The 11,746-nt window shown below is 42.5% G+C and overlaps 1 protein-coding gene across 1 annotated transcript in view; it reads right to left on the bottom strand.

Moving 5' to 3' along the window:
- Positions 1-8,942: 8,942 nt before the first annotated feature.
- ATP8B1 (ATPase phospholipid transporting 8B1) overlaps positions 8,943-11,746 on the bottom strand; it is a 114,629-nt gene continuing 111,825 nt past the window's right edge. The window contains exons 27-28 of the mRNA XM_080684652.1: positions 10,791-10,921; positions 8,943-9,287 (exon numbers count right to left, since the gene is read on the bottom strand). Of these exons, the coding sequence (XP_080540778.1) occupies positions 9,063-9,287; positions 10,791-10,921 (356 nt within the window). The 3' untranslated portion in view covers positions 8,943-9,062. The remainder of the gene's footprint in view (positions 9,288-10,790; positions 10,922-11,746) is intronic.

Genomic DNA, 11,746 nt, shown 5'->3' with positions numbered 1-11,746 from the left:
AATATTCTCAACTTATTGAAATACCAGAGTTTGTCCTTGAGTCGAAGGAAAACATTTTTCTCATAAAAAAAAGTCTAAAAATAACTCCATACACAGATTCAGAGTCTATTAAGAATATGAACCAAATACTTTTCTTCAATAATATTACACTTGATTTCATAGATTTTTCCCTTCCATCCTTCCTGAATTTTTTTTTTCTTGCTCACATATTAGTTATCTATTACTACAAAACAATTACCCCAAACTTTAGGACCTTAAAACAAACATTTATGACCTCACATAGTTTCAGAGAGTCAGGAATTCAGGAGTGGCTTAATTGGAGGTTCTGGCTCAGGGTCTCTCAAAAGACTGCGATCAAGGTGTCAGCTGGGGTTGCAGTCATTGAAATTTAAGATTCTTAAGTCTCACCTGGGGTAGATCTTTTTCCATGCTCACTCAAGTGGGTGTAGATAGGAATCAGTTCCTTATGGGCTGTTAGCCAGAGGTCTCCCTCAGTCCCTTGCTATGTGGGGATCTCCACAGGGCAGCTTGCATCATCAGAGCAAGCAAGAGAGAGTGCAATCAAGATGGAAGTCAGTCTCTTGCAGCCAACTCTTAGAAGTGATATCCCATTACTTTACCATGTCCTCTTCTTTAGAATCGAGTCACTTGGTCCAGCCAACACTCCAAGAAAGAGTTTTAAACCAGGGCATGCATATTAGGAGGCAGGGGTCATGGAGGCCACCTTAGCTGCCTACTACAGCAACTTAATAGGTAACGTGGCATTTCATAATTTCTGGTATAGTCTACTGGCCACAAAGACCAACCCTGGTGCAACGTGAAAAAGTACTACACAGGTGTGAATACCAGGAGGTGGAGCTCAGTGGGAACCATCTTAGAGGCTGCCTACCACAGCCCATCCAGATGAATTTCTCCTCTCCAACCTGTTCTGGGCCTCTAGAGGTTGACTTCTGTGGACCATATCAGTGGGCTCTCTGGGTCTGGTCCCATACAACCCATGGGAGCACTGGTGGAAGAGTAGAGGGAGGTGGGGAAGTCGGTACATATTACCCCAGCTCCCTCGTGGCAGGCTGGCTGTAGCTCCTGTCAGATAGCAATAAAAGACTGGCATTCGAACGGCCCTTCATGAATTTAGTTTTACCCGATCCATAAAATTGGATGTATTGTCCCATGTAAATGTCGGACTCACCCGGGGCGGCCAGTCGTTCCCTTCCGTCTCCTCCTCCCTACTTTCTACTTTCTCCGGCGAATTTTACAATTCTGCCCCCAACATGGAGGCATTCAACATGGAGCAGGTCTCTGTAATCTGTGGACATTGGCCTTTTCCCCCAAACACCCCAGTGTTTGCTCAAAGAAACCACGTGCAAAATGGTTATAGTAACAGGATGGAAGTTATGCATGGCTCTGACCTCATGGACTGCCCTTCATCAGGCTGATCTGGCTGGCTGCTGCCACTGCAGAGCACCCAACCTGCCAACAGCAGAAGCCAACTTTGAGGACCTGATAGGACATCAATCTTTGGGGGAACCAGGTGGCCACCTGGTGGCAGGTGGATTTTTTACATTAGACCCCTAGAGGAGGAGGCAACAATACCTCTTGAGTACATAGTCCACTTAGAGGTGTGCCCTCCCTACCTGCAGCACCAACACCTGTGACCTTACAGAATGCTGAGTCCACCTCCATGCACATAATATCTTCTCTAGCCAAGGAACACATTTCAGTGAGGGAAGTGTGACGATCGGCTCACACCTGTGGAGTTCACTGGTCTAATCATGGGCCTTGTGTTAAATTAGGTTATTGTTTTAAATGTTCACACATGCTCCCCTTTCTTACATGGGAGAAATATACTTCCCTGCTTCATTTATGTAGTGTTTGGCTATGTGGATTTTCTTTGAGCGTAGTATATGTGATGCAATGAAAGCTTTCAACTGTGCTTGTACAGTTGAACTTTTCTTGCTTCCGCCATCATCATGAGAACATACCCCAATCGCCCCACTGGTCCAAGGAAGGTGAGAATCTGCAGCTTGAGCCAAACCCAACTGAACTCAGCCCAGATCAACTGACCCCTAGATGCATGAGTGAGAAAAAATGATTGCTGTGCTGCCTCTGAGTTTTGCAGCATTTTGTTACACAGCTTTATTGTTGCAACAATAGACTGACACATGCCCCATTGCCCAGAAGCAGTTGGCTTAAAAGAATAGCTGCTATTATTTTAAGTTATGACATTCAATGAGTGCCATCTATGCCTTAAACCAGTAGCCAATGCAAGGTGCAATCTCCCCCATAGTGGGCTGCATATTATTATTTTTTAGTATGTTTATTGGTTTCAAAGAAGTCTCCAGGTATTTCATTTACATAAAATAACTGTGATGTCTTTGACCTGCCCTGAAACTAATAGGCAGGAATCTTGAGGGAACACAGCTCCTGCAGACCATCCCCTCTACTCACCACCCTCAGTCTTTACCCTCTCCCGCTCCCTCCGTAATAAATAAAAAGTGGTGCTGTTGCACCGCCTCTTTCCCAGTGGGATTCTCTCCTTATCTGCCCACATCCCGCATGTACTTGCCTGTGCTCACTGGATCTGGTAGGCCCTTACATGACCCCACTGGATTGTAGGTAAAAATGCGTTCCTGGCATCCTTCCAGGGCATTTAGCATAGATCCTCGAACTCAGCAAGCGATTGATAGCGATCTTTTAGTCTCCTTTAGTCCAACCTCCCTCTGGAAAAAGAACTTTCCTTACAGCGTCGTTGAAAGGGTCACTTCCAAGAACAAACTTTGAAGTTTGTTGGTGCCGATGAATGCATGAATAAATGGAAGAACTGAATGAATAGCTATTGCTCTTCTGTCTCCTCCTCCGAGTCTGGCCAGCTCGGGGCGCCCTCTTCCCGCGCTCGTTTGTGCTCCACTTCCCCGCCCACTCAGGGTTGTCCCAGTCTCTGGGTTGATGGCCCTTTCGCTCCAGCTGGCGCTTGATGCGAATCGCCGTCCTAAAAGTGTATTGACTCCCAGGGGCCACCGTAGCGGCCGCCGGCTTGAGCTCAGGTTACGCGATGCTGCCGCCGCCATATTTTCTCTGGGCCACTTCCGCGCTGCCCTCCCGGTCCTGCCTTCTTGAACGTATGCCTGGTCCACCTGCTGGTGAGGAGGGAATCCTCAGGCTGCGCTGGTCGCCGGAACACGGCTCTCGGCACCAGACCTAGCAAATCAACAGATGTTTTTAGAGCTTTTTCAAACAGTTATTTGCACCTCAAAACAGTCTTTGGAAACAGAAGAGGCCAAAATCACTAAGTGCCTCGAGGGCTCCTCTGTATCCCCAGGGCCGGGAACGGGGGTGGGGTGGAGGAAAGCCTAGTGTTCGCTTAATTAGCGAAGACGTCCAAACGTCCAAAAATCTCAGTAATATTTAAACCCGGCTTGAGACAGCAAACAAAAGTGGGACTTATAATTACGAGGTAACTATTTTTTTTCAAATATATATGGCTTTATTGATTTCAGTGGGAGGAAGAGAGAGGGAGAGAGAGATGGACACATGGTGATGAGAGTATCATTGAGCGGCTGCCTCCTGCACGCCCCTACTGGGGATGGAGCCTGCAACCCGGGCATGTGCCCTAACCGGGAATCAACCGTGACCTCCTGGTTCATAGGTCGATGCTCAATCACTGAGCCACGCCGGCCACGAGGTAACTATTAATTTAAGGAACTGAAAACGTAACTTTCTTCCCTGCTGTAGAGGTCATTGTAAGCACCTAGGTTTGCTAGTTAATTTATTTCCGTGATTCCGGGCTCCTTTATGTTTGTGCACTGCTTGCCTAGAACCTTTTCCTAAAAAATAAAGATGAATGAGATGTTCAGGTGCTGCTACATGCCCACCCATTAGGGAGGTTGAATAATTCTTTTCAGCTGGGCTTATCATCTAGCTACCTTGTTTTATTGCACTTGGCTTTATTGCGCTCCACAGATGTTGCGGTTTTTTAACAAATGGAAGGCAAGACCCCCTTTCCCCCCTCCCCCACCCCCCGCAAAAAGATTAAGACTAGCTTTATTTGATATTCACTGTATTGATCTGGAACAGAACCCACAACATCCCTAAAGTATGCCTGTATATAACCACAGGACACAGGACTCCTCGACCCTGGTTGGGGGTTGGGTTCCTTAACCTAAGGCACAGACTTATTTTTTTTTAAATATATTTTTATTGGTTTCAGAGAGGAAGGGAGAGGGAGAGAGAGATGGAAACATCAATGATGGGAGAATCGTCGACTGGATGCCTCCTGCACACCCCACACTGGGGATTGAGCCCACAACCCCAACATGTGCCCTGACCAGAATCTTACCGTGACCTCCTGGTTCATAGGCTGATGCTCAACCACTGAGCCATACTGGAAGGGCGCCACAGACTTTTTTTTTTTTTTACTGTAAAATGATAATAATCCTTCTCTGGAAAGGCTGCTGTGAGGTTGATAAGAGATTAGATATGCAAAAATGCCTAGTATGTGCTTGACATCTAGTGAGCCTTCTGAATTAGGATATAAATGGTATTAATAGTTAATTACTGTTATTCTTTTCTTCCTGCATGAATCAAACCTTTAAGCCTTCAACCAAACTGCTGAGGGCTGCTGGTGCACCTGCCCCATTCCCAACCCTTGCCCCACCCCTTCACCTTGGAGAATTCTGGCCAGAATCAGAATGTCTTAAGATTCTGCTCCAGCTCTCAGCAAGTGACCTGTCTCCTCCATCATGCCGTTAAATAGGAGCTCTCTGACAGCCCTCCCTTAAAACCCTCAAACTTTCCTGCTTCAACGCCCATCCTTTCCTTCTATTACAATGCAAGTAGTATCCTCCCTCCTGTGTTCCGGATCCCTCTCTTCTCTCCAGTCTAATCTCTACACTCCAACCAGGGTGAACATTTACAAACACAAACCCAACCATTCCATCCTCCAGCTGGCAACCTCCCATGACTTCCTTTTGCTCTCGGGATCCACCCCAATTTCCCTACATGCTCAGCAGGCTGCATGTGCCCTGGCAAGTCATTGCTTTCTGAAAACACAATTACCATCAGCCTGAGCTAATTTCCTCACTGCATTATCCTGGGTGCAATGTGGGATTTGGGATAACCTTCAAGAAAGTTGAGGGCAGTCAAAATGGAGGAGTTGTGTCCTCTGAGCAATGAAGAGCACAATCAATTTAGCATCAATTTAGCAAGAGATGAGGCCCCGAGAGGTCTCCGAGGCCCTGCTGCTGATTTCTTGATTTAAGAGGCTTTTTGCTGTTGGAGCAGGTCACCCCAAGTCACAAAATGCTAAGAAATGTCCCAGTCTTGAACATACGCAGATAATTGAAAAGAGCTCTTCTTGGTCCGCATTTATTCAAGATGTTTGCAATGATAAAATCCTGATACAAGTTTTCCAGGAATTTGAACCAAAACTCTACCTTTAGAAATAGTCCTTAGTGATACTTTATTACACTTCAATCAGCATGTATTTTCATGTTGGTCACACAAAGTTTAACTAAGGAAGCTGAAGGCAGGTGGAATCCCCAAGTGGATGGTAACCGGAAACCTCCTATAGGATTTCCATTGACTGGCTTATTCATTATGCACCTTGGCTCAGCAGAACCACTTTAGAATGAAACTGCAAGATGACTCCCAGTGGGCAAATCAACCTCTTTTCTAAAGGTTGAGCACCTAGAAGAACTGATTCCTGATGAGAAATGCTAGACTAAAGATCTCTCCCATGTTGGCCTCACAAGCCAGATCCAATATCTTTAATCTCAGGGTGGAATAGACACAGGGAGACGTTCCAGGGTTTATGACAGCACTTCCAGGGTGATACTGCTTAACAGTATCAGGGCCAAAAGGAACATTGGTAATCTCTCCAACTGGAGATCCTGAACAGGTTATCTGGAGTGAGTAGCCCATATCCTGAATTTGGCCTAAATTTTTAACCACCATCCTTGGTTGAGCAGTTTGGATTTCTCTCCATGTTAGAATTTCCCTTCGTCTTATATTTATTGTAAACAGCTGCATTAGGATTTTATTTGTTTTGAGGCCAAATTCCTGATAATTTTTAAACAGTGATTTCTTCCTGCGCATCTTACTACTACCTGGGTCATTTTAGCTGATGTTCGGACAGCATAAAGACAAGTCTGTACTGGTCTTTCAATCTGGAACATTCTCTCAAATCCTGTTGGAGTTTCCATTTCTGTGACATGACCTTAAGATGTTTCCCAGGCTTTTTCCTCCAAAATCAATTTAAAAATATATAAAATATTATATATATATGGAGAGAGAGAGAGAGAGAGAGGCCCAGCTGGCGTGGCTCAGGTCATGGTTCGATTCCTGGTCAGGGCATATGCTGGGGTTTTGGGGCTCCATCCCCAGTAGAGGGTCTGCAGGAGGCAGGCAATCAGATTCTCTCTCATCATTGATGTTTCTATCTCTCTCTCACTCTCCCTCTCTGAAATCAATAAAAATATATTTAAAAAAAATGTTACCCAGACTTTTCTGAAGGCAAAGAAAACCTGTTTGCATATAAATGGCCTAACAAAGCCCACTGCTCAGTCTATAACCATGAACAGGATGCTACCCAGGTCACCCAAAGGGGCAAAGTAGAGAGCTATGGGTTGCTGGTCTAGAAATTTGTGGGCTAGGGAGATTCTAAGTTTGAGAGGATTTGTAATGTTAAGTGGGAAAAATACCAATTCAAACTACCATTTTTTGGGCTTAATAACCATTTATATTGTTATTTAATTTTTGGCGAGGATAATATATTCATATGGTTCAAAACTAAAAAAGTTTAAAAAGAAAATTCAATTTTTAAAAGTCTCACTACCCACATTTCTCTCTCTCTCTCTCTCTCTCTCTCTCTCTCTCTCTCTCTCTCTCTCTCTTTCTCTCTCTCTCTCAGCAGCTTCCTTTGAAGTAAATGATACATAGGCCTCCCTTGTTGATAGTGCAGGTTTGGTTCCAGAGCACTGTAATAAAGAGAGTGTTACAATAAAGCAAGTCACACTAATTTATTGGTTTCCCAGTGCATATAAAAGTTATGTTGACACTATAATGTAGTCCATTAAGCGCGCAGTAGCATTACACCTAAAAACAAAACAAAACAATGTACATACCTAAACTTAAAAATGTTGCTAAAAGAAAGCTTACCCTCATCGGAGCCTTCAGCGAGTTGCTTGCGGTGGAGCTCCTGCCTCCATGCTGAGAGCTGCTGAGGGATCAGGGTGGTTGTTGAAAGTTGGGTACCACATCTATTGACTCTTTCATGAGAGATTTCTCCTTATCATGTGATTCTGATAGCATTAGACCCACAGTAAAATTTCTTTTAAAATGGGAGTTAATCCTCTCAATTCTGCCATTGGAACCCATACCCTGAGACTTTAAAGTCTGATCACCTTTTCTCAGTCACTTCTCCCCTAACACATAGTACTCTTCCCCCACCTTTATTTCTCACCACCTGAGGACCCCTTAGTTCCTTTAGAAACCTGCAGGCTTAGATTCTTATGTCATCTATACAACTGTAAAATAAATAACCCAACTTAAAAAGATTTTACCAAAGATTTTACTAAATCATTTATTTTTTTAAACAAAAATATACATTAAATCTCAGATTTACAGAATGTAGAAATAATTTATCCAAAGCAATTTTAAAATTGTTAATATTGCACCCCGCAACGTAAGTCTTTGACACATTTGCATTCTCGACCTTTCCCACAATTCACAAAATGGGAGAGAAATCTGAAATAGAATTACACAAGCTAACTTTTCTTTACAAACAAACACACACAAAACAACTTACAATTTTTTTAAATTTACAAGATAAAGAGAAGTTGTAAACTTTCAGAAATTTGCTTTCATAAAGAGCCATACATTCTTTTATCATACCTAGAAAATGAACTATGTACATGCTGAGATTTCCTCATAGCAATTCAATGGGACAGATACTGTGAATGTTCACAGCCTAAAGAACAGAATTATTGAAAACACTTCTGCATCTTCACTAAAATATGGAAACTGAAAAACAGAATGAGAAAAGCTTCTGGAAAAATAACTTTTGCCTCTCAGTCTTAGAAATGTAGCTACCAACAGCCCTTTTTTCTCAAGATCTAACAAGTGTAAAAGAATGAGGTCTCTGTTAAATACTTTACATATAGTAAAGTCTCTTATAAAATACTTTACATATAGGTAGGCACAAAGTTTGCTTTTCAAAAGAAAGCTTTGCAAAATATTTTGCAATTTATCACTGATATCCTCAGTTTTTTAAAACTTTTTTTAAAAAGCCCATACATATTTAAATCCTTTTTTTTTTTTTTTTGTAAGAAAGTGGGGAACAAACTCACCCAGAACTCAGAACTATAGGAAGTGGCTAAAGTAATACGGAATAGTAAGAGTAAAGGTATGCAATGTGCTATTTTAACCTCGTAGTAAACTAAAACAGACTAAAACCTTGTACTTATGAAATCTGAAGTAATTTTCCTTGATTGAATTATTAAACCAATTTGAGAACATGAAACCATTAGCCCCTTGACAACCTTGAAAAAGCCTTGGACCACTGAGCTCCAGGTGATGAACATACATGAATCTTTTGTCACTACCATCATAAATGAAAGATCTTGGTTAAAAGGTGGCATGCATATATATATATATATATATATATATATATATATATATATATATATATATATGAGCCTCAGGGAAATTCTCATTGAAGATCCCAGACTGAAATATAGAATTCAAATTTTATGATGCAATACCATTTGAATTGAAATACAAGACGTTTTCTAATTCTGTTCTAGATTGAGACTGGCTTACAAATTTCCCTTTGAATCCTAATGAACATAAATAGTTGAACAATAGGACTTTTAAAAAGGTATTCTTGGCTTTGCTATTGCATAATAGTCCAACCCAAGTAGTTTGTCAACAAGATTATGTCTTCAAAATCCTTGTGACAAGTTCAGTTTTTTAAAACTAGTCCTGAGAGTGTCATACAAAAAAAAGAAAGACAGGACATTTCCTCTGGGTGAATGTTTTGCTCCAGGCAATCTGAGGCCTATGCATCAACTCTCCACAGTTCGCCTGTACTCTGCAGTCCCATCAGCGATTATTGCGTCCAGGGGCGAGCGCTTCTTGCGGATGCTGCGCCCCGTGGAGATGAGGTCCGCGTAACCCCGCTGGTGGGAGAAGGCGTAGGCCGAGCGCCTGGAGGACATGCCACGACGGAACACGTATGGCCTCCGCTTCCACTGCTCTTCTGCTTTTAATCGTTTGCGATGCTTCTGAATCTACAGAGGGAGAGAGATGGGTCAAGGCTAAAAGGAACGGGCTGACGGAATGGAGATGAAGGCAGAAGAAGCCTGGCCAACAGGACGGGGACAGGATCAAATGTTAATGGAGGACCTATACCAGGCTTTCCTGCAACCTGCTGAGGTGGGCATCACCACCCTCACTTTATAGATGAGAAAATGGGGAGGGAGGGAGGGGCGGAGAGAGATTGTGAGAGAGAGAGAGAGAGAGAGAGAGAGAGAGAGAGAGAGAGAGAGAGAGAGAGGTGTTATGTGAGAATGTGAAGTTTAGATCTTGGAGCTAGAAGATGGGGATCCTAAGCTCCTAAGCTTGTGCTCTTTCCAATTCCTAAATCAGTCTGCTTCGGGTTCAGGAGAAAATCCTTTCCCTCGTTGCTACTGCCTACACTTGTCAGTGGAAAAGGGAGATCCAGCGGTTACTGCAGGTTGCCTACCTAGCACCTACTCTCTGATGGAAACTGAATTTATTCAGGTGCCCTGTGCTCCATACAGCCGCATTCCTCGTGGGACCTGGATGCCACTCCCAGGGCTGGGACTGATTGATTTCCCTTGCTCAGTACTAGGCCAGGAATGAGCATGTGACTTAATTCTGGCCAATGAGACTGGAGGGAAGTGTCTCCAGGCTCCTAAAGGGAAAATGATAGAGTAATTCCCTGGATATAGACATGTCAGGATGCAGCGATGCTGGAACTGCTGTGGATTCATCCTTTTACTTCAAGATGAAAATAGCAGAGGGGAGAGATTAAAAGAACCCCAGTACTTTTTGATGGCATTAAATTGCTCATCAACAGAGCCCAAAGCCTGCTAATTATTATGTGAGTTGTTCAGCCACATTATTGTTCAGCTACAGCTTTCTTGTATCTCAAAGGATCCAGCTACAAGGTGACATTTTTCTTTAAATGAAGAAAGAAACCCGAACCTATTTGCATGGCAGAATGTTAGTAGTGTAATTGTTAAATTGAGAAGATAGATATATGGGGGTTCTATACCATTCTCCCTGTTAGGTTTGATAATTTTTGTAACAAAAAGTGAGCAAACAAAACGCTTACCCCAAAGGACTTATTTGCAAGATGGAGCTAAAGAAAGAGAAGTAGTCATAAAAAAATGTTCACACCGAACTTCCCAAAAGCTTAGACATGTGCAGGAAAGCTGTTTTTAAGCTTTTTTCTTTTAATCCTCACCCAGTAATATTTTTTCCATAGATTTTTTTAGAGAAAGTGGAAGAGAGGGAGGAGAGGTAGAGAGAGAAACATCGATGTGAGAGAGACACATCTATGGGTTGCCTCCTGCTCGTGCCCCAACTGGGGCCCGAGATCTAACCTGCAACCGATGTATGTGCCCTTGACCTAGAATTGAACCTAAGACCCTTCTGTCTGTAGGCTGATGCTCTAACCACTCAGCAAAACCAGCCAGAGTAGGAAATGCTCTTTTGATTTTTGTGAGAGGCACTCAGAGCTAGGACAAAGAGTATTTTTTCTATACCTTATCACTTTCTGATGGCCAAATGGTCATGGACAGGAAGCGGATGGCAACGACAGGCAGTAAGCACACTGCAACAGTCAAAATGATGGTCAACCAAATGTATGGCTGTCTCAGAGCATTTGAAGCTGTGCCTGTAAGAAATGTGGAGAAAGAGTCACAGGGGTCCTTCCATCCTAAGGACACAGTTCCTGTTCCATTGTCCATAACTGGATTCTCTGTTGAAGTTTTACAAGAAGCAGATTACCCTTCCAAAACATCCATCACTGCTTACGAAATCAACATTTTAAAATCAGATTACCTTCCAAATTTTGCTTTGCTTAAAGTCTCTGGAACAAGACAAATGAGCATAAGTGAACAAATAAGGGGAAAAAAGGGCATTTGTTGACAGGGTACATTGATTAAAAATACAGAATTAGACAATCTGAATTTTTTCAGGAACTTAAAACAGCACTTTCCTATTCATAGTTTTGGTTTGAAACTCCAAATATTAATATTGCCATTTGTGTGCCTGGCTTTGTATTAGGTGTCTGACACAGATCGTGCCATGTAATCAGTTCTGAGAGATGAGTATTCCCTCTTCGCCATGGAAGGGAATTGAGTCATGAAGAAGTAACTTGCCCAAGATTAGAAAACTAGCTATGGCAACTCCCGAATTAAGACCCACATCCGACTGATGAGAGACTGGCATTTCCCACTGCAATTCGGCTTCTAGTTGATGTCAGAGGAAGTAACCATTCATTTCTATAATACAATCGGATCATCACAGATACTACTCAATTTTAAAACTAGAGCCAAATTTTTCACACAACATTGTACTTACATTGTAACTTTCTAAAAATAATGGTCTTTTTTTAGATTTTATTTTTTATTGCATGTATTGGGGTGACATTGGTTAATAAAATTATATAGGTTTCAGGTATAGTTTTTAAAATGTGGTTTCTACACTGATAAATGTG

Source organism: Plecotus auritus, assembly GCF_963455305.1.
Source record: "Plecotus auritus genome assembly, chromosome: 8".
NCBI classification, from domain to species: Eukaryota; Metazoa; Chordata; class Mammalia; order Chiroptera; family Vespertilionidae; genus Plecotus; species Plecotus auritus.
The sequence above is the reverse complement of the archived record's forward strand: the minus strand, read 5'-3'. Positions and strand labels throughout refer to the sequence as shown.